The sequence below is a fragment of the Fukomys damarensis genome, unplaced genomic scaffold, assembly GCF_012274545.1.
Source record: "Fukomys damarensis isolate Sample0158 unplaced genomic scaffold, DMR_v1.0_HiC HiC_scaffold_7, whole genome shotgun sequence".
NCBI classification, from domain to species: domain Eukaryota; kingdom Metazoa; phylum Chordata; class Mammalia; order Rodentia; family Bathyergidae; genus Fukomys; species Fukomys damarensis.
Window position 1 is genome coordinate 22,069,897 of NW_022900919.1, and position 21,781 is coordinate 22,091,677.

The 21,781-nt window shown below is 38.1% G+C and overlaps 1 protein-coding gene and 1 pseudogene across 4 annotated transcripts in view; one reads left to right on the forward strand and one right to left on the reverse strand.

Annotated features, from left to right (window-relative positions):
• The window catches only part of Efl1 (elongation factor like GTPase 1), a 133,672-nt gene that overhangs the window by 94,043 nt on the left and 17,848 nt on the right, over window positions 1–21,781 (forward strand). For 3 of the 4 annotated variants that reach the window (XM_010621178.2, XM_010621180.2, XM_010621179.2), the window contains exons 16-17: window positions 12,942–13,073; window positions 19,143–19,290. In XM_010621178.2, coding sequence (XP_010619480.1) covers window positions 12,942–13,073; window positions 19,143–19,290 — 280 coding nt within the window. The remainder of the gene's footprint in view (window positions 1–12,941; window positions 13,074–19,142; window positions 19,291–21,781) is intronic. The other variant, XM_033761117.1, reaches the window with a different exon arrangement.
• On the reverse strand, window positions 8,041–8,752 carry LOC104860142 (annotated as a pseudogene).

Sequence of the window (21,781 nt, forward strand, 5' to 3'; positions counted from 1 at the left end):
TTGGTACCAGGGATCGAACTCGAGTCCTTGTGCTTGCAAGGTGGGCAGCGGAACCACTGAGCTAAATCCCCGGCCCTGCAGTTTGTTTTTGTAAGAAGGTGAGGTGGGAGTGAGGATAGGTTGTTTTCCCATTGTGGATGTCCAGTTGGCTTAAACTGGCAGTGCACTGCACTGCACTGCACTGTCACCTTTACCCAGTGTGAGTTTATGTAGTGGATGGTCATTTGATTTCATTAATGGAAGCTCCTAAAAAATTCAGAAGTTCTTATAGTTTGGATCTAATAACTTTTCATGGTAAAAATTATAGATTTTAAATTTTTAAAAGATCACTCAATATTAGTACTATTTCAGCTTTTATTTTTATTGTTATTTTTCTATTTTTATTTATATAATCTTAGTTATATAGAATTTTATATTGAATTATTTCTAAGTAGTCTTCAAAATTCAGTTTAGTGATTGTAATACTATTTTGACAGATAACACAATTAGCCACGTCTCTACTATTGGACATTGAGGATGATCTTACCTAGTTATGAAAAATTACCTCATAAAAATGTATTGGATCTGTCATAATACAAGAGGGTAACAAATGACTATATCAATTTTGGGCCTCCAACTTTAGTTATTTTCACTTTTAACTCAAACTCCCATTTATTCAGCCTTCTATCTAGTATAGATCTTTGTTTGTGACAAAGGAGTTCCATTGTTTTAAACAGTAACATCAACCAACAGTGTTTTTGTAACATTATAAAATTAAAACCCATACCTACTGTAGCATAAAATCTCATTAATATTTAAAGTGGTATTAATACCAAAAAGTCTACCTAAAGATCTGATTCTTACTTCATTGGTCTACTCACTGAGAAAGAAAACATGAAGATTGTATTTAGTTTCAGTCGACAGTAACAAAACTGCTTTAAAATTTGCTGCTTCTCTCTGAAAGTAATGCATGCACTAGAAAAAGTATTGGCTTGAATTGATCTGACCATTTGCTTAAAAATTATTTAATATTATAATATTGCTACTTTTCCACTCAGGTATTAATTACATTTATTCAGAATAAATAATTGGCAGTAGTATGACTTGAGTTTTTAAAATGCTGTAGGAGGGATCAGTGGGCACTGAGTTACTGTTAGAAAGGAGCAAGAAATTCTAGTGTGGTATTGCACAGTAGTGTGACTGTAGCTATCGATACCTATTGTATATTTCAGACAGCTAGAAGAATGAATTTTGAAAACAGTTGGGGAGATAAATATGTTTAAACTGATTTAGACATGTGTTGAAACATTGCATAGTATCCCTTTAATATATATACTTTTTACATATTTAAAAAATAGATTTTAAAGAAATGTTGTGAGAGCACTCATAGTAACAAAACATGGAAAGCGAGCTCTCCCGTCTTCATCTCCATCTCCCCTGTGGTGCTTAGCACAGACCTGGAAACATGAACAGTCAACAGATGCTCAGTGAAATAAATGTTAGTATTTTTTCAGCAGCTGTTTGGAACTCTCTCTTAAATAAGTGATGATATATTAGACTGTGAAATTCTATGAGACCCCCTAAATCCCATAAATTTCCTGAACTGACCTCGAGGACAATGTGAACCATTGGAAAAGTAGTGTTACTATTGGTGAAGGCCAGGGAAGTGGTCACAGGGATGCAGGCCCAACACTGATGCCACTGTGAGTGGGGGAGTGGATCTACAGAGTCAGGCCTAGGGTGGGATCAAGACACAGCATAGCCTTCACTCTCAGGCTAGCCAAGGCCTTGTTGTTAGGACCTTGATTAACCCAAGACACATTCCAGCTCCCTATCAGATAGGAATCCAAGACACCCTTTGGGGGAACTAGGCATTGGGAAATCCAAGTCTGAGGCCAGGGTTGATTAATGCCATTGTCATCCATTTACAGTGTAAGCCCAGAGCGTATTGTTCTCTGGTAATCCAAACAATATAAACATTCAAGACACTGATACAAAAGGCAGGTTTTTTAAAACCTGTTTTCAAAAATTTTATATAAAAGTAGTACATTTGCTGAGACCATATGTTTAAATGTTGAAAAATAAAACGAAAATCATCCAGAGGTTGCTACTGCTGACATTTTGTAGTATATCTTTAAACTCTTCCTACACATAAATGTTTTCTTACATATTTATGCATGTAAAATTTTAATTTTAAAGTACATACTTTTGTTTTGTTTTGTTTTTGGTACTGGGGATTGAACTCAGGACCTCCTGCTTGTGAGGCAGGTGGCGGCACCACTGAGTTAAATCCCCAGCCCTAAAGTACATACATTTGTAAAGGTAAAAAGGTATACTTTTTAATGAGCTCAATATAAGCTAATTATTTGCAACAGAAATAAGAAAAAGGTAAAAAATCAGTTGTAATCCTATTTACAATGATATTTAACATTTTAACCTTTTTTTATACTGGGAATTGAACTCAGAGCTAAATAAACAATCTACCACAGAACTATATTCCCAGCCCTAAAGTTTTAAATTTTTGGAGTATTTCAAATAGTAAATAATATAATAAATATCCATATACCTACAATTTGGATTTAACTAGTTTTTTCTGTAATTATATCAACTGTACTCGGTGAGATTTTAGCCATCACTAACTCCTACCTTCCCTAGTAGTCATCACTTAGTGTTTCTATGTATGGTATTTTATATTTTGATGTGTTCAGACTTTCTTGGAACTTTGGTAGGTATCTATAACCTACTATATATAATTTTTAAATTTTGCGTAACTGTATTGTCTGTGACCTTGTTTAACACGTTCTTACTGTACCATTTGATATTTTCCTATGTCAGTTCCATTGTATGAATTTATCATTCTTTAGTCCTAATGGTTGGATATTTAATGTTAAAGTGTGAATACCTCTAAACATATATCCTTCTGCACCTGGGTAAATTTCTATAGTGTAGTGATTCTCAGCTATTATTTAATAACAAATCTGACATTATCTTTTCATCTAGAAATGAAATTCAAAGATAAAATAATCTACCTGCTTATATCATTTCAAACCCATTGGTATAACACTCTATAATGTGAAAGATAAAAGGGATGTAGTTTGCTCTTTGTGTGTAAATTTTCTGGTGTGACTGACTACACTAAGAGGCATAACTGAGGTGAGCCTGGGTGGCCACCGTGTTTGTGTGACAGAAATTCTGGTCTGTTACCTTAATGACTCAGGTGCTGTGGGGTGGCTGTTGGCAAAATGGCAAATAGCTTGTTTTCAGAACAGACTTTTTTTTTTTTTTTTAACATGGTAATTCCATTTCTAAAAGTTCACTGTGTATAACCAGGGTGGAAGGGTGCTTGTTATTAAAATGGAATTAGATTTGACCTCAAGTTATTATTAGCAGTTTTGTCCAGCAAAATAGTCAAAAGCTGTAAAGAACATAATTCCTTGTACGGTATGTGTTATTTCCACACATTTCAACGCACCTGCCCCTGCCCTTGAGGTGCCCATGTCAGGCCCTATATGTGTGATGACTTTTGTTCCATCTACTATGTACAAGATGTATGTTTTTCTGCACATGCCCACCAATATGAGACTTTGTCAGACAACACCACTTGTATTGGTGTAAGACAGTATCACCTTATTTTAATTTGCAATTATTAGTAATCATATCAAACCTGTATGATTTTGACTACCTTGTACTTCCTTTTCTTTCAGTGTCTTGTCTTGAAACCTAGATTATTGGGTTGCCCATTTTTTTTTCATTGATTTGTGCTAATCCTTTGTATGTACTTACAATTCTGTCACTTTTAGACATTGGAAACATCCGTTTTCTAGGTTTCTTTATAATATCTTTTATTATAAAAATTTTTATAATGAGATGTATGATCTTAAGGTATCATCATATAATTTGTACTATCAGTTTTTTGTTTGTTTTAGGGTTTTTTTAAAAATTGTGTACGTGTATGTGTGCAGTTTTTGTTTCATATTAAGGTCTTTGAACTGTATGAAATTTAGTTTTCTAGAGTGTGTATGAGAGGGACACAGTATTGTTATTCTCCCAGATCTTTAAGTAGTCTCCATGGTGTTCACTGAGTATGTTCTTTGGTCTACCACTGTTAGCCTACATTATTCCCCTGTCCCAATACCTGTGTCGGGCTGTTTCTGGACTCTTTGTTCTTTTCTTGCTGATCCTTTTCTAATGGTCCACTGTCACTGCATTGTCTGCATTTTCACCCCTGAAGTCCTGCTCCTTTATCAAGATTTATGAGCGGATCCTTAATATTTTTCTTTAATTTGATCCACAGCAAGCAGAAATAGCTCACAGCTTGAGATGACCTCTAGTTTCACCTCTCCATTCAGCTTTGCCGTATTTTTCTATTGCTTTGATCATTTCAGGCAGGATCTTTTGTGTACCTGTGCTGAAATTACTAAGAGGCTTTCTTTCCTATTTTTAATTGAAAATATTTAGTATTAAAAGGTAGAAGGAGTGAGGTTATGGTTTCCTGAACCTGTAAAGCCATATCTTATCCCTTTCCTTACCTCTTTACCCCTCTTTACCTCCTTTGTTGTTGTTTGGGGGAGGGTTTTTTGGGGGGTTGGTTTTTTTGTTTTTGTTTTTTGAGACAGGGTCTCACTATGTAATTCAGGCTGTTCTTGAGGCCCAGGCTGGCCTCAAACTTGCAGCAGTCCTCCTGCCTCAGCCTCCCGAGTGCTGGGATCGCAAATGTGCACCACCATTTTGAGCTCTGTTTGTTTTTGAGACAGGATCTTGCTATGTATTCCAACCTGGCCTTACTGTGTAGCCCCCCAGCAATCCTCTGCCTCAGCCTTCCAAATGCCAGAATTACAGGAGTGTACAGTAGTGTGCTCCTATGTCAGGGCTGCCCTTCCTTGCCTTCCCCTTCCTTTTCCCACCTCTCTTCTTCCCTCTCTTTCCCTCCCTCCCTCCCTTCCTTCCTTTTTTGTCTTACATTTCCAGAATTGTTTTCAACTGTACTGAGCATTTTTTTCTTCTTACATGCCAAACTTTTTATGTTTTCACAATTTATTTAAATCATTTGACTTGAAGTGGAGCACATCTTAAAGGGGTGTTACTTAAAATCATTCATTACTATGCAAAATAAGAATTTAGGTCATGTAGAGGTACAAGATCCCAACAATGAATGTAACTGTACTGTATCCCTGAAATATACCAATAAACTCAAAGCTGAAAAAAAAAAGAATTTAGGTCAGTGAGACAAGATGCAAAGCTTATAAGTGACTGTGACCGTACAGATTTGCACCTTGTAATGGAGTCTTTACACGCTTCTTTATAGTTAACTACTTAACAGTACATATAAAAAATTAAATAAGTAGTTCATACCATATACCAAACATAATTCTAATTTTGATTAACAAATCTATTTTTAAAGAACTGCAACTATGACCAGTGTGACCAACTGCCACTGGTACTACTTCCATTACTGCAGAAGGTTAGAGCTATACTTCATTCCTATCCTCTTGACTCCACATCAAACATAACAAGAATGCATATTATTTAAAGAAAAGAACTGATGGCAGAGAAGTCGAAATAAAGGAGAAGAAAATGTATTTTCAGTCTGGTTTTCTGCTGTACCCTTAACTGTCAATAAAGGCACTCCCTGGCTGGTTCTTACTGTACTGCCAGTGGTACCATTTCCAGCACCTCATCTGTCCCTTGTACACCCTATGCAGGGCTGTCCCCATATTTCTGTGTGTCAGTTTCTTCAGGAAGCCTATGACATTGACATGATACTTTTCAGTTTCTCTCTTTGCATAGGAAAATGTGTTCCCTTCCCATTCTATCACTTGTAACCTTGTACTCTAATTGCTTATCCACCTTTGGCCCCCTCCAAATTTAAATTGGTGAGGATGGAACTGTGCTCATGTTCATTCATTCATTGATGAAATATTCTGAAGTGCCTGTTTTGTGTCTGCCCTTGAAATTCAGATCATTGAGAGACCAAGGGAAAGTTAAATAAATATTAATCCGTTCTTTGAAACCACTACTTGTCTTAAGCTTTGGAACTTCGACATCAAATAGAAAAGGCTCCAAAAGGTACTACAGAGAAAAAATAGAAGCAAAATAAAAAGATAAACTAGCATCTGGAGAAAAAAATATGACAGTCAGGGAGTTCTTTATATTACAAAGCAGTATAAATAATAGTAAAAATTATAAACTTCAGTGAAGACTTGGGAAATGTTTTGAACTGGTAATCGCCTGCTCATCCAGAAATCTGTATCTGATCTTTGTCTCTTCCTATTACTTCTTCCTAGCTTCTCACAAACCTACTGTATTCAGAATATAGTCCCAGCTGGATACTTTGACGCTCAGCTGCCTCAGTCATCTGTCTCATTCTCGTCGTCTTTGTACCGTACCACTCCCTGAACTTGTCCCCTGTGATGTGGCAGCCTGATGGACTTGAGGCCCTACTGCTCTGACTGTGGTCTAGAACCCCCTTCCCACCATCCCACAGCTGACTCCTACCAGTACTTCACTCCTGTTTCTGTCCCAGTGGAAAACGTTTTTAAATATGTCAGTAAATTATGCACAGTCTTGTTTCCTAGGGCCAACCTCTGTAGCACTTTTATCCTAGTATGACACCCCTAGAGACTACCTGAAGACTTTAACTGCCTTTCTTTTACTTTGCAACATAACGTAAGGCAGCATCAGGCTGCTCTGTAAGGAATCTCGTCCACGTTTCAGCCACATAAACTCCCTCATTGTTCCATTCCTATGGAGAGAGCCAACTCCACTAGGTCATTCTGTCTTCATGGGAGTAGAGGTGCTCTGGCTCCCTTGGGATCCTTTCTCAGGGTATAAATTGAGACCCCATAGTGATATACAAATGAACTACCTTGTTCAGGACCCTAAGGGGCAAGTTTCTCCCTATTCTCAAATGCAAAGATGGTAAGCCTGCACATCTCTAAGAGGTTGTTTTTGTTTGCTTGCTTGTTTTACAGTACTGGAGCTTGTATCCAGGGCCTCATGAATGCTAGGCCAACAATCTACCACTGAGCTACATTTCCAGCCCTTCTAAAAGTTTTTGATTCTTCAAGGTATTACTTTTTCTCCATTTGTTCTCTCTACTGAGAATAGTGTCCACACATCTTGCTATAGCTTGCTTAAGAACTCTTACTAGCTCCAACTGTTTGTATGAGAAGGAAAGATTTATGACAAGGTGACATCCTTGTTGCAAGATTATTCCTCAGGGCCTCCCCATGTACTAAGAAGGACAGTTGATTTCCTGGACTTTGTAACATAGTGGGCAGACTTGACCCATGTTTGGAAAGCTTTTGCTGACCCATACCAGTCCACTTTGGAGATGCTGGACAACCTGGTTTGGTAAAGGCTCATTTATGTACCTTGTGCCCACCTACCTTCATATCAAGGTTTCTACCATGTGTAAGCTCCCTGACACTCCAGATAGTTGAGTCAAAGAGAACAGATTCAGAGTTTTGAGGAAAAATATATAACCAGGGTAAAGAATTGGGACTTCTGTGACGTACAGAGACAGAAGGCTGAGAGCAAAAGGTAGTCTTCCAGAACCCACGTTCTCTAGATTCCCACTTCCTAGGGAATCTACACTTTAGAAAAGCCTCTTGTCCCTTCCAAAGTGGTGTTCATTGCTCTCACAGACCTGAGGCTGTGTGAACATCCGTGACATTGACTTAAATTTACTGCAAATATTTAGGATCCACTGATTTCAGCCTGAACAGGTTTAGCAGGATGGGCCAATGGTTCTTGGATGTAGTGAGGCTATCATCAGTTTGAAATAAAAGATTCAGGGGTCATCTTCTAAATGTTTTTCAACTATAGTAATGTTTTTATTATAGCAATGAAAGAGTACTCCACAAATCCAAATTTTCCATAAGAAAAAGATGCTCGTTTTCTCTTCCCCCTCCTCCTCTTCCCCCTACCCCCACGTCCACCTCTGCCACCTCCTCTTCTCTTCCTTTTCCTACTCCTTCATCATTGTCTTTGTATAAGATTTATTAAATAACTCTATGCAGAAGCCTCCATTTCCAAGATACAGCTGCCAAGGAGACCCTTTTAGGCTGTAGGGTCCAGCTGTGGCATGGTAGGTGGCTCTGGCTTCCCACCCATCTTTTCCAAGATAAGGTGGTAGGCATCTGTGGGTTCCACATTGCTCAGGTGGTCAGACGGGTTTCTTGGGGCCAGTTGTACCACTTGGACCCCAGGGCAACACTACCTTTGCTTTGATGCTCACCATACCCTGTTTGAGCAGCACATGGTGCATAGTGGTGTCACTGTAGTAGTTGACATTCCCCCCGCCCCACAAATCACCAGGCCATCCACAGACTTCATGGACTTAGCCTTCAGTCCTCAGAGTTTCCCAGATACACAACCTTGCAGCCCTGGCCCTGCTGTCTGTGATGAATCTCGGCACCATAGTAGGCCCTCTACACAACAGGCCCTCTTAGGAGTTTGTGACACATATTCTGCCTGGGCAGTGGTACACAGAACACTTTTTGCCACTTTTTCAGCAGAAAGCACTATACTGTCCTCAGGAAGCCAAACCTCTTCTGAACTACAGCAGTCAGTTCTTGGATCTTCTGACCTGTCTCACCAAGAGCATTCCCTGTCTTAGTGGCTAAGGTTATGATTTCTGTCTTGGTAGTGTAACTCAGACCTCAGCTCTAAAGTGCCCATCCTCAGCTAGCTCCCAAGTAAGAAGCTCATTCATTTCAGCTTTGAAGATACTATCTGCAACACACTTCCTCTTAGAAATCTGCACTGCCATTTTGCTGTTTCACACAGCCAAAAGAAAGGTGGTAATGCTGTTTTCTTTCCATACTAACTTGTCTCCAGAAAACAGCATCAGTATTCAGTCTTCCTGCCTGTCAGTATAACCTCATTCTAGACACGTCAACCTGTGTGCACTGGGAACTGCTAAAAATGGGAAGAAAGCTTTCACCAGAAAGCCGATCTGTCTCTCAGGCCCAATATTTTCATTCTCTACAAATACAGCTAAAAGATGTTCATAATATTGTTTGTTTCTGAGATTCTTTTGAAAGGGAAACATTAGGGACTTCCCCGAAATACTTTTCCCTGCCAACATTTGCAGAATACTAAAACTTCAAAAGAATTTGCAAAGAAAAAGAAAAAAAATAATTTGCAAGATATGTTTTAGACCTCAGAGCTTAGAGAGGGCCTCTGGGCCTAGTTGAAGAAGTCAACATTTTCCTGGTCATGGCCAATCACCCTATATGTGTGACACAGCTGACATGGCAGTTTATGTAGCTTCCCTATTGTGTGGACAGGAATGAGGATGATGAAGGATTTGATCACTTATCCTCAGTGACCAGAGTTACAGGTGTTCACATAAAAACAAGTTAGGATTCTTGTTCCCGGTAAATTGCTCCATCACCGTATTCCTCAACCTGTTTTTTCTTCTCCTTCTCTTTTAAAATCATATGCTTTTTAATAAACATAAACACAAACACTTACACCCTCTCTAATCATTGAAATTTGAAAATAAATACAGTGACTAAAAACATACCAGTGTCATACTTGTTTGGAATTTTTTTCCCCCCTTGAACATCATTCCTCCTCCTATCTTACAAATTCTGAAGTGATTTCCCAGAGGGAACACATCCCTTATCCCCTGGTCCCAGCTGGAAAAAGCTTTAACAGATATACTTTGAATGAAGGAACTTAATTGCTACAATTTTTACCAACATGACTGCAGTGAAAAATCACAGATAGAAAATTATATAGACATTATAATAGTGTAAAAATGTGCTCCTGTGGAGAACGGGAAAATAGTGGCAAAATTAGAATGGTTTGATGAGAGGTATACTGTTTCTTTTTAAAAACTATACATGATGGCATTTTTTCATATTTTTTTAGCAGTACACTTTGCAGTACATAATGATCAGAGGATCTGTACAGGGGCTTACCACATCTTAATTCTTTTTTTTTGGTCCACTTCCCCTCCCTCCCCTTCCCTCCCCTCCAACTCTCCTTCCCCTCTCTATATACAGAAGATCTATTTCTATTTTTTTCTTTTATTTTCCTTTTCTTTAAATTCCTTTCCCTCCCCTCTCCCTGTCTCATTTCCTGTCCAGTTTGAACAAGGTCTTCTTACTTCCTAATATCTATCCCTAGTTTTGCTCCTTATTTATACTTTGGGTTTCTCACACAAGTGAAGTGATGCTGTATTTAAACTTGTATAACAAGTTTATTTCACATAAGATTAGTTGTTGAGGTTCATCCATTTACCTAAAAAAATGCCTCAAGTTTATCCTTTGTGGCAGGGTAGAACTCCACTGTATATACATACCACATTTTCTTTAAATTCATCTGTTAATGGGCATATGGACTGTTTTCAGGATTTAGTTATTATAAATTGTGCTTCTGTAAACATGGATATGCATATATGACTGTGGTATGATGACCTTAACTCTTTTGGGAAAATACCTAGAAAGGGAATAGCTGAATCAAATGGAATTTCCAGTTTTAGTTTTTTGAGGAATCTCCATACTGATTTCCATAGTTGTTATACCAGTTTACATTTCTACCAGCAATGGAGTAAGGTTCTTTTTTCCCTGAAAGCCTCACCAGCATTTGTTATTGATTGATTTCTGAATGGTAGCTATTTTTTCTGGAGTAAGATGGAAACTGTGTTGTTTTAATTTTCATTTCTCAAATGGCCAGGGGTGTTTAAATTTTTTTCATGTATTGCTGTTTGTATTTCTTCATCTGAGAAATTTCAGATGCCTATTTTTGGATTGGGTTTTTAAATTTGGGGGATCTAATTTTTTTGAGTTCTTCATACATTTTAGAGAGTCCTCTGAGGAGTTGCTGGCAAAAATTGTTTCCTGTTCTGTAGGTTGTCTTTTCCCTCTTGATGGTTTCTTTTGCTGTGTGTTTGCCTACACCTGTGTCTTCAAGAGTTTGTGCTTTGTATAAATACCATGTGGTAAACTTAATAGTGGGACTGCAACATAAATCATCAAAGGATTTTTAAATCATTTTATTGTGATATGCCCAGGTAAACTTAATGATCCCTTGTCTGACTTTAAAGTGTTTTTTTTTTAATAACTAAAATGATGACATACAGTAGAGGTAGCAAAGGTCTTACTGCCTTTGCAGCCCTGCCTTTTCCATATATGTATAATCTTGACTAGAAATATTACAGTTTTGACCTTTTTCTTTTTTCTTTTTGGAGGAATTATTTCAACAGACCTGGGCATGTCTAATTAGCAAGAATAGGTTTGGTATTAGAATAGTAAAATATAAGCCAGAAGTTGAAAGAGACAATGTCTGAAGTACACTGCCTACCTACAGCTTGTGCCTCAAGGGATACAGAAGAAGGCAGAATTTGGCTTTTCACAGAAGCTCTATGTTCATTGTGCAATAAAGGGACACAGGCAGGTGAGAGGTGAGCAAGGATAGAAAGGAAATGTTTTGCATGGGATTTTCTTCTCTCCTCACTAGTAATGAAGCTGTTTCTAGGAGCCATGGAAGAAATTTAGGTACTAGCTCTGTTGCATCATGGTACCTAGGCCAATGTCCACAAGAAGCTGTAGCCAGTGTAGACTTTTCTGTGCTGGGCCAGCAGATGCAGTCATAAGTTAGACTTTGTTGAAGAAGTACACTGAAGGCACAGAGAGAATTTATCACCCTGAAACTAGCCTGAAGAAGGTCCCAGGTACAGAAAATGTCCATTGATGGCGACCTATGGCACATGTACCACAGCTTGCTGTTTGTTATTGAAAGCTCTGAAAAGCTCGCCATCACTGGACACCATGCCCTGAGCTGAACTGACACAAGAGCTAATTAGTGATGCTTAGTGTGAAGCAGAGCAAGGTCAAAAGGTTTGACAAATGCCTCTGAATCCATGGTCATTGATGAGAGTGAAAGAAGTACCTTTCTGTGAGCCTTTGGACAGCTAATTTGGGACAGTGTGTAGAGAGAGAATCGAGATGCAGCATGAGATGAAGAATGTTTTCTGGTGCTCTGAACATTTCCCCCTTCAGTGAGGTGATCAAGAGAGGTCCCCATGCTGTAATCAGACAATAAGAAGCCCCTGCATTGTTGATGTCTCCCCAACAGTTGCTGGGCTGTCCCTTCACAGCACTGTCAGCTGACCAAAGCAGAGCGGTTTCCTCCAATTCCTTTCTTTAGTTATTTCTAAGCCAGAAATGCAAAAGTTTATGCTGATGCAATATCTCTGCCCTTTCTTCCTGTGTCACCTTGCCCTGTAACAGGTGACCTCTCCTCCTGTGCCTCCCTCCCTCCCTCAATCTTCCACTGAACATGAAGCCACACAAATGGCTTTGTACACATTTTTAATGTGTCTTACAGTACTGTCCACTCCATTCTGGATGTGAAAATCATAATGCCCCTTTGTCTCTCCATCTAAGATTTCTCTCTGTTCCCATCTGCTCAGCAAGGTATATGCACCATTCAGAGTCTTGTGCTGCCATCAGCCAGGAGCCTAAGGCAGGAGGGGGCAGATTTTCTTTAAATCTGGGGTGGTACGGATGGTCATGAGGGTTAGGCACGCCACAGCAACATCACATTTTAAGTCTCAGTAAGTTCCTTTTAGCCATAGGCAAGTGGATTAGCAAAATAGGTTATTTCAGTGGTTATCTTACATTTCTTTAAAATAAAGTTATAATTTAAAAAAATAATTGTTTTCAGATAAATACATCTGGAAATGATCATTTCTGTGTTTGAAGCAGGTATACTTTAAATCTCATGTAGTAGGATTTGTACATCTGGAAAACAAAAGCTAGCATAATTTCTATGGTTTTGACAGCAGTTAGTACCCAGGTTTATAAAAGCCACAGAGGTCTGTCTCATTCTGTGTAACTTTGGATGTGTTTGACTCAAGTATACACTGTGTCAGTGCAGTTTTGTTCCCAACATTAATTCAGAATTGCCATCCCTTATTGACCCTGTAGATCTTTTTCTCTCTGCAGGAATAGGAGGTCTTCAAGACTTTGTGCTGAAATCTGCGACACTGTGTAGCTTGCCATCCTGCCCACCTTTCATACCACTTAGCTTTGAAGCCACCCCTATTGTGAGAGTTGCTGTTGAGCCGAAACACCCAAGTAAGTGACCCTCTTTTTAAGAGCATATGATCCACATCCTTTATCCATATCAGTCAAAAAAGAAAACAGCTTCCTGTACCTGTAACTTTATACATACATGGACTTTTGTGCTAAGGTTTCATGTACATTATGAATGATGTTCATCATACTGCTTAAGTGCTTGTATTGGTATTGGCATCTGGAGAGTTGCTCCACAGTATACTGTGCATTTTTTTTCATTAAATGTATTGGTACATTTTAGTTTTACAGTATAGTTACATTCATCACTGGGAATCTGTACCTGTACGTGATATATCTCAGTTCTTATTTTTTCCCCATTCCTTTGCCCTCCCTTCAACCCCTCCACCCCTCCCTGTTTACAGAGACTTTGTTTACATTTTTCTTTTCTCATATTTTTTCCTTTCCCTTCTTCCCTTTCCCCTACCCCTCCCATTTCCCCGAGCCCTTTAGACCTTTTCTTCCTATTTCACATTATCAATTAATACATTTTGATCCTTATTTATATTTTTAGTTTCTCATACCAGAGAAACTATTCGGTGTTTACATATATGTGTCCTATTTATTTCTCTTGAGTATGGCCTCAATGTGCATCCATTTAGCTATAAATGTCTTTAGTTATACTGTGCATTTTTGTTAATGTATCTAATAGTAACAACCATCAAGCCCGTTTTAGAAACATGCTCAGTTCCGCTGCCTGTCTTGCAAGCGCAAGGGCCGGAGTTCGATCCCCAGTACAGAAAAAAGAAAAGAAACATGGTATGGTTAGATACCTTTGCCATCTGAGGAGATTGTATTCTTTTTTTTTTCAGCTTTAATTGAGTTTATTGGTACATTTTAGGGATACAGTACAGTTACATTCATTGTTGGGATCATGTACCTCTACATGGCAAGTCTTGATTCTCATTTTTTCCCCTTACCTCTGCCCTCCCTTCACCCGCTCCTCCCCTCCCCATCTACAAACACTTTATTTTCATCTTTTCATTCTCTCACATTTTTTTTCTTTTCCCTTTTTACTCTTCCCCTACCCATCCCACCTTCCCTACACCTTTAGCTCCTTTCAAGGAGATTGTATTCTTGATGGCAGAGACAGGCTCTTCTCTGTACCCTCCGTGACCCTTAGCAAAGCTTATGTTTTATTCCACTGCTTCTAAGTTAGAATCTTATCCCAAGCTCCTTGTTTCAAAATCTGTCCTCTGCCACTTTATTCTAGGCTTGCTGGATTGTCTGGACACTGAACATATCCTATCTCTTTAGAAAATATTTCCTGCACTTTCTTCCTAGCTGCCTGATCATATCATAATGAATCTTAGCCTTTGCTTTTACCATTTGCCTGGCCAGTGCTTATATTTCTTTGTATGACTTTCATTGAGCCCTTACCAGAAGCTCCAGAACTGCAGTCTGGTATGTACTGGCCTCATTGGGCCTGTACATGTGTATTCTTCCTCTGCCCTGACTGTAGCTTTCCAAAGCCTCATCCCTTCTCTGAGTTAATCCTCAGCCATGTCAGGGAGCCCAGAGACCTAAGGAAGATACTTGGAGGACTATGTTTCTAACTTTTGGGTTCTTTCCTGACTTGGGCTTCAGAGACAGGGGTATTTCTGGAGTCACTGGATTGACAGTGCCTGGTTGCCTTGTGGATTCACCCTGTTCTCTATATAGCCAGCTTCTGTGTTGTGGGCTTGTCCAAACCCTGACCCTTGATGGCTCTGGTCATTTATCCACTGCATCCAGACTTTAAAAGCATAGACTACAAGAAAGCTCAGTTGTGCTTAAGTTTTTGACACTGGATTCTGTCATCCAAGATATACTCTGAGTTGTATCTGTATTCTTATTCAGTTATTCTTATTGCATTTGTGTCTCAAGTATATAAATAGGAATTATCAAATATTTGATCATTTAAGCTTTAATTATTTAATACAAATGTATAATTTTTTATTATATGCTGGTCTGTGCTCATATCCAAACCAAGTAAAAGCCCCACCCTGCAGAGCAGCAGAACTAGCAGGACTATGAGTTGCAGGTGTTTGTCTTTGGCTTACTTCCTGACCCAAGCAGTATGTCCATGAGATTAACTTCCTTTACCTTATCAAGAAATGAGATAGTCTAAAACAGAGAATCATGTGGAATTAGCCTTCTAGAGGCCAAAGTATATTCATCTGTGTTTCATTAAATTTTTCTGAACTTTGTAAAAAAGCTAAAAATGTTGGAAGGGACATCCACTTTTATTCATATTTAAAAAGAACATTACAACTTTTTCCCACCAACTTTGTTGTTTTTACTGGATTACCATGCATTTCTTGGTTGTGTTACTAAAGTGCCCCATTTGTATCTTTCACTGTCTAAATTTTATATTCATTGGTCTGTCATGTCAACATTGTATTTTACATTCAGAATGTCTGAGAAAACTTTCCTAGGTGCATACTTCCTTTGGGACAATACCCCTTTCTCCCTGTTGATGTGTACCTCCCTCTTATCGCCAGACTCCCTAATAGCCCTGTCTCTGTGAAGCCCTGGATGGATCCACTGTTGACTAGAATGTGTATCCTCGACCCTCTTCTCTTTCATCATGACAGACTGGGTGGGCTAGTACAGAACACACCTGTTACTCTTCTCCAGGCTAGTACAGAACACACCTGTTTCTCTTCTCCAGGCAGAAGCAAGTCCTGAGCATGTGTTCCCTCACCTTTCTCTGATTTCCCAGGCAGAAGTCAAGAAATGTCACATCTTCATGCACACAGGAGCTACTCAAAACTCAGCAAAGAGGACTACAGACATCCCGAAGCCATATCCCTCCTGCATTCCACACATTATACTGAGGATTTTCCATTTATTATCTCATTTAATTCTCTCATAAGCTGTGTGCATTAAGGTGCTATTTTTATCTTATCCTCACATGAGGGGAAACTGAGGCATGAAAAAGGTAATTAACATGTCCAGGATTTTACAGTTAACATTTGATTCAGGAGTTGAAAATCTGCCTAGTGATGATTCTGGATCTTCATCTTTAGGAGAATTTAAGAAATCCTGTTTATCTCAGAATTATTTCATCCTTCATCTGTGTCAGTTAATAAGAGAGTGGGTTTTTGTTCCTGTTTCTATGGATACATACATGTTTCATGTACATTATGAAGTACAAAAATAGAAAATTACTTAAAACTTGAGATTAAAATGATGTAAGTTTTTTAGATTTTTATTGTCACTGGTTTTTTGGAAAAAAATATATATATATAGACAGCCTTGCACATACTAGACAAGCACTCTACCACTGAGCTACATCCCCAACCCTTTTTATTTTTATTTTGAGATAGGGGCTCACTAAATTGTTTAGCTTGGGCTTAAACTTGTGATCTTCCTGCCTCAGCCTTTAGTGTTTGATGAAGCTTCATATTGTAGGTATGTATCACTTACTTGTGATTGTTGTTTATAATTCTATGAATTATCGAATACTGTATAGCACATTCCTCTTAGTGGCTTAGAACAATTTTAATTATTTTTTTTTCAGCCTCTTTGGTCAGGAGTTTGGGAGCCATCCAGCTTGGTGTTTTCCCCACAGTTGCAGTCAGATATCACCTGAGGCTGTAGCCACCTGGAGGCTCAGCTGCCCTTCAGCTGATGCTGGCTGGGCCTCAGTTCCTCTCCACTGGAACCTTCTCATGGTTGTTCATGCATCCTGCAGCATAGTGTGGGGTCACTGGTTTCTGCCAGTAACCTGCAGCTGGCCCTCTGGGTCACATGTGGCCATCACCAGTGTTTTGTCGGTCACTTAGGCCAGCTGACTCACTGTACGGGACACATGGCAGCATGAATGTCAGAGCCAGATGACTGGGGTTGAATTAGAAGCTGCCTATACAGTAAGGCCTCATTGTTTTTGAAGACCTTGCCTTAACACTATAATACTGCTACTCAGATGTTTGCTTCTAGGTTCCATGTATTACAGCGCTTTAATTGAAAGTTATTGTTACTGGGAAAGCCACTTCACAGAGATGCATAGTCCCAGTGAAAGAAATGCATAACCTCTTCCTTTACTAAAGTCATGGTGCCCATTATAGAATCCCATTTATGACCCATACAAGGTATCTGTTTTTCTTAAAGTTAGTTTTTCTTACAAAAATTTGGAAGTATTAATTTTTATATCTTCAATACACTATCTACATGGAAGATTTTTAATATGGGGTAGGAAAATACATGTGTTTATTATGTTGTTTTTGGCCACAGAATGACTGTTAATGGAAACATTTCAAAGTCTCCATGTTTAAATTTTATTTAAAATTTTTCTTCTTAATGTTAAACTGTCATCTTTACTGTGAAGAAACAGATTTTAAGTATGTGTTTACTTTATAGTTTGGCTGATGGAGAACTGGTGAAAGTTGGGGATGATTATGGTGGTGGTGATGGTGGTGGTGGTGATGTGCATATTATTAGTATTACTAGTACTTCTCTGTAGGAATCCTTTTCAGCCAGGTTTTAAATTCTGTGACGGTTAGAGTAGTAATACTAGGAGGCATTTGTTAGTCCTGTGAGTGAGGCAAAGGAAAATGACAGAGTGCTGAAAGGTATAGGGCAAGGTGCCTCTGCTGGTCCTGCACATGAAGCAGCACACTCTGCCTGCCTCACAACTCCTGTGCCCAGAGTGGCTGTGACTGTGGCCCTGTGCTGTGTGCCTGTTGAACATGGGCACCATGCCCCACTAACCAGCTTCAGAACCACGTTCTGCTGCAGCATCACTCTTCACATTGAGCATAACTCCTTAGCTCTTCCATACTTTTCCTCATCTACAGAGTGAGAACATTAATTGTACCTGCCTCACATTTGATGACTTCATATGGGGAGAGTGCTTGTCTGGATGGCACTGGATGGAGCTACAAAGTGTTAGTTATTATTAAAAGATTTTTTGTTTGTTTGTACTCAGGATTGAGCCCAGGGCCATCATAGTGAGCTACATCCCCACCTCTTTTTTTGAATTGTTTATTTTAAGACAGGGTCTTGCTAGGTTACTTAGGGCTGGGCAGTCTCAGCCCAGTCTCAGCCCTCCAGAGTGCTGGGATTACAGGTGTATGCCACCACACCCAGCTAAAATAATTTTATTTCAAAAATTGGCACAAAAGTTCTAATATTCTTTCCTGCCCACCAATTAATAAACTTTTGTAAGGCTTCTTAAAAACCAGTGCCTTGCAGAAAGCTCCTGTGGTTTTGTGTGTTTAGTGCAGAAACCAAGCATTGAAGAGTTGCTAATTCTTTTCTTCAGATGTAGAATTGAGACAGTACTGCATAAAAATGCCTTCGAAGTCAGAAGTCTACTCAGGCAGCAGAAAGAGACCCTCTGGGCTCTCTTGTGTGAACCTTAGGAACTGAATATAAAGAAAGGGGTGAAAAAGTAGTTATCACAGTCCCCATCCATCCTCTCAAGTCCAGTGAATTTAGGGAAGAATTACAGGAAGTCCCTAGTTTAGGAACAATTCTCCTGGAACCTTGGAACAGACCTCATTCATAAGTCAGGAACTTACCATACACACCAAAAGCACAAGCAGAGTGCTGTACAGACAATGCTATTGTTCACCAGGTACAGTAGCTACTTTATGTATTCTAAATCCACAGTTCTATCAAACATTTTCACAAATAGTTATTTTTAGTTTAAAGTCCTGGTAAAGTGTCTTAATTATCACATTAAATGATTCTCTTGCTAATATGTTGATGTTGTATGTATCTTTTTGGGAAATGTTCTGTTCTGTTACATTTCTGTGTATATAATATGTGCATTTACAATAAGATTTAGGTGATGTTGTATCATAAATTTAATTTTTATAATAATGATGTTTGTGTCTGCTGACCATTTGAAGAATTTGTGTAGATCAGCTTTGGAGTCTTGATGATAAGCCTGTGAGTGTCTCATGTTGGATGTATAGATAAATGCCTGGAAGTTTTATTCACATCGCTGCATTATTTGGAAGAAAATTAAACTATTTAACATTACTTTAAGATTTTAATTCATTGTAATTTTCCTGAGTGGGCTATTGTCTTTAGACTGTATTGGTTCTAATATTTAATCAGTATTTTATTTTATTAACCTAGGTGAAATGCCTCAGCTCGTGAAGGGAATGAAACTCTTGAACCAAGCTGATCCCTGTGTCAAGATTTTAATTCAGGAAACAGGAGAGCACGTTTTGGTCACAGCAGGGGAAGTTCACCTTCAGCGATGCTTGGATGACTTAAAAGAAAGGTTAGATAAAAAGTGTTAGAGATGGAGGAATGATAGGTCCACAATCAGTGAGTTGTTTTGCAGTATTTCCTAAACCAGGCAGACTTGGACTGTGGCCTGTATTTGGAGGAAAATGAGAGGCTCTGCATTCAGACATAGACTATAATTGGATTATAAATATAATTTTTACTAACTAAAAAATGGAATTTATTGGCTACCCTTTAACTATTTTGCATTTTTAGTTTAAATTATAAAACATCTTCACATGTGTATATTTTAGTTTAAGCATGTACATAGTGCCTATCAGGTAACAAAACAAAGTCATAGTAAATGTAGGTGTGATTAAGATAGACGTTTATTGTTGTGGCTTCCACATTGAGAACCCTGAAACTCTTTATATTTCTCTATGAAGGTGATATGTGTCATTAAATGGACAACCTAATCACTTTGTAAACATTTTTCAATGCTTGGGATATACCTCAAGTAGTAGAGAACTTGCATAGCAAGCACAAAGCCCTGGGTTCACTGTCCAACATTGCCCCCACCACAAAAAAAAATCATACTCTACTTATTACTAGTAGATAGAAATGAAATAGGTTTTAAATATTATTCTAAAATATGGCAATTATGCTGAACTATTTACTATTCCTAATAGTTTCTGAAAACTTTTAGCCCATGAAGTTTTTTTTTTTTTCTGGTCATATTTCCTCATATATTTTTTATTCCTCTATATAATGATGCCCAAATCTTCTAGTACCATGCCAAACAGAACCTGTAACAGTGAACACCTTTGTCTTAATCCTGACTGCAAACAGCAGCTTTCAAACATTTTACCAGTAGTATATATTTGCTCTAGTTATTTTGAAGATACTCTATCAGTTTTATTCTTGGCTTGCTAAGAAAAAAGATCATGTAGAGATGCTCACACTTTTTTTATTCAGATGTAAAAATCAAGACTAGGTATTGAATTTTCTTGAATGCCAGTTTTATATTAAAGATGGTTCAAAAATTGACATTTTAATTTCATATATTCTTTTAACAGATCTAATACAGACTGGTTTTTATAATGCTCTATGATTTAAAAAAAAAACTATCTGTTGTGAATTTTTTCCTTAATTGCACTGCTTAATTCTGTTTTTCATTGTAGCATAATGACTAGGAGTGTAGATTCTGAAGTCAGACCTAGATTTGTACCCTAAATTCTCCATTTACTAGCCATTTGGAGAAAAAACTTAGTCTGTCTTAGCTAATTTTCCCCTCTACAAAATGAGGATAATACTATTACAACTAAAGAAGTAATTCATGTAAAATACAGTGTTAACGCTACCTCATACATAATAAGAGAACATCAAAAACAAAATACACATGCCCATGTATCTGTTTTTCATTGTATAGTAATTTTAGCTTTTATATCTGATTTCTTTTGTAAGATTGAACTATAGCCTTGTCTGTGCATGCTGTTGGATTTACATGAGTATCAGAGTAACTGAAAATTAATACATGTAGATATTGATCATGTATATTCTGTGTGTGTGTGTGTGTGTGTGTGTGTATATATATTGAAACAAGCTAATTATTGGAAATGAAAAAATTACTCACAATACTATAATTTTTTTTTTTAAAGCAGTATACGAGATTGAACAAGGGCCTTTGCACTGAGCTACATCTCCAACCTGTGTTTTATTTTTTTGAGTCAGGGATTCACTAAGTTGGCCAGGCTTGGCTTGAACTTGAGATCCTTCTGCCTTAACCTCATACAGTTCTGGAATTACAAGCATACTCCACCATGCCCCACTGCAAAACCCTATCTTTTATTAGAAGTATCCTTTTAACATTTTTATTTTCTTTCACATGTTATAGTGTATTTCAGATTCTGTATTCTAAAATTAATTTAGATGTTTTTATTTTCAGAATACTACTTATTGACTCAAAATTTAAAAAGTCATAGGATCAGATACCTCCCCCCTTCTACAAAGTAAAGAAAATAGAAAATCTGGAGTTAAATATAAACATTTCAAAAACTTTAGTATTCAGTTTCTTTACAGAACAACATTTTCTAAGTAAAAAGTTCCTCTAGTGTGTATATACACCCATGTACACATATATGCATACATTTTTACATACATGTATCCACATTGCGTATGCAGTAACCAATGTGGACCAGACCAGAGTTGCAGTGTTGACTGGCAGTGAAGAATGAAGAAACTGAAAGATAGATAGACTGTCTGGTTCCATCATCATCAGAATCTGTCCATGTGGTTTCCAGACTCTGTGCTGTGTGAACTTAGAACTTCATTTAGAAGAAAGGCCAGCATGAAACTATACTTGTGTTATGTGGGAAGAAGTGCTTTCTGAAGTGCTCAGGACCTATGCTGTCCAGTATAGAGGCCACTACTCATTTAGTTAAGGGCTGGGGATTTAGCTCAGTGGTTTTGCTACCTGCCTTGCAAGCACAAGGGCACGAGTTCGATCCCTGTTACCAAAAAAAAAAAAAAAAAAAAAAAAAAAAAAA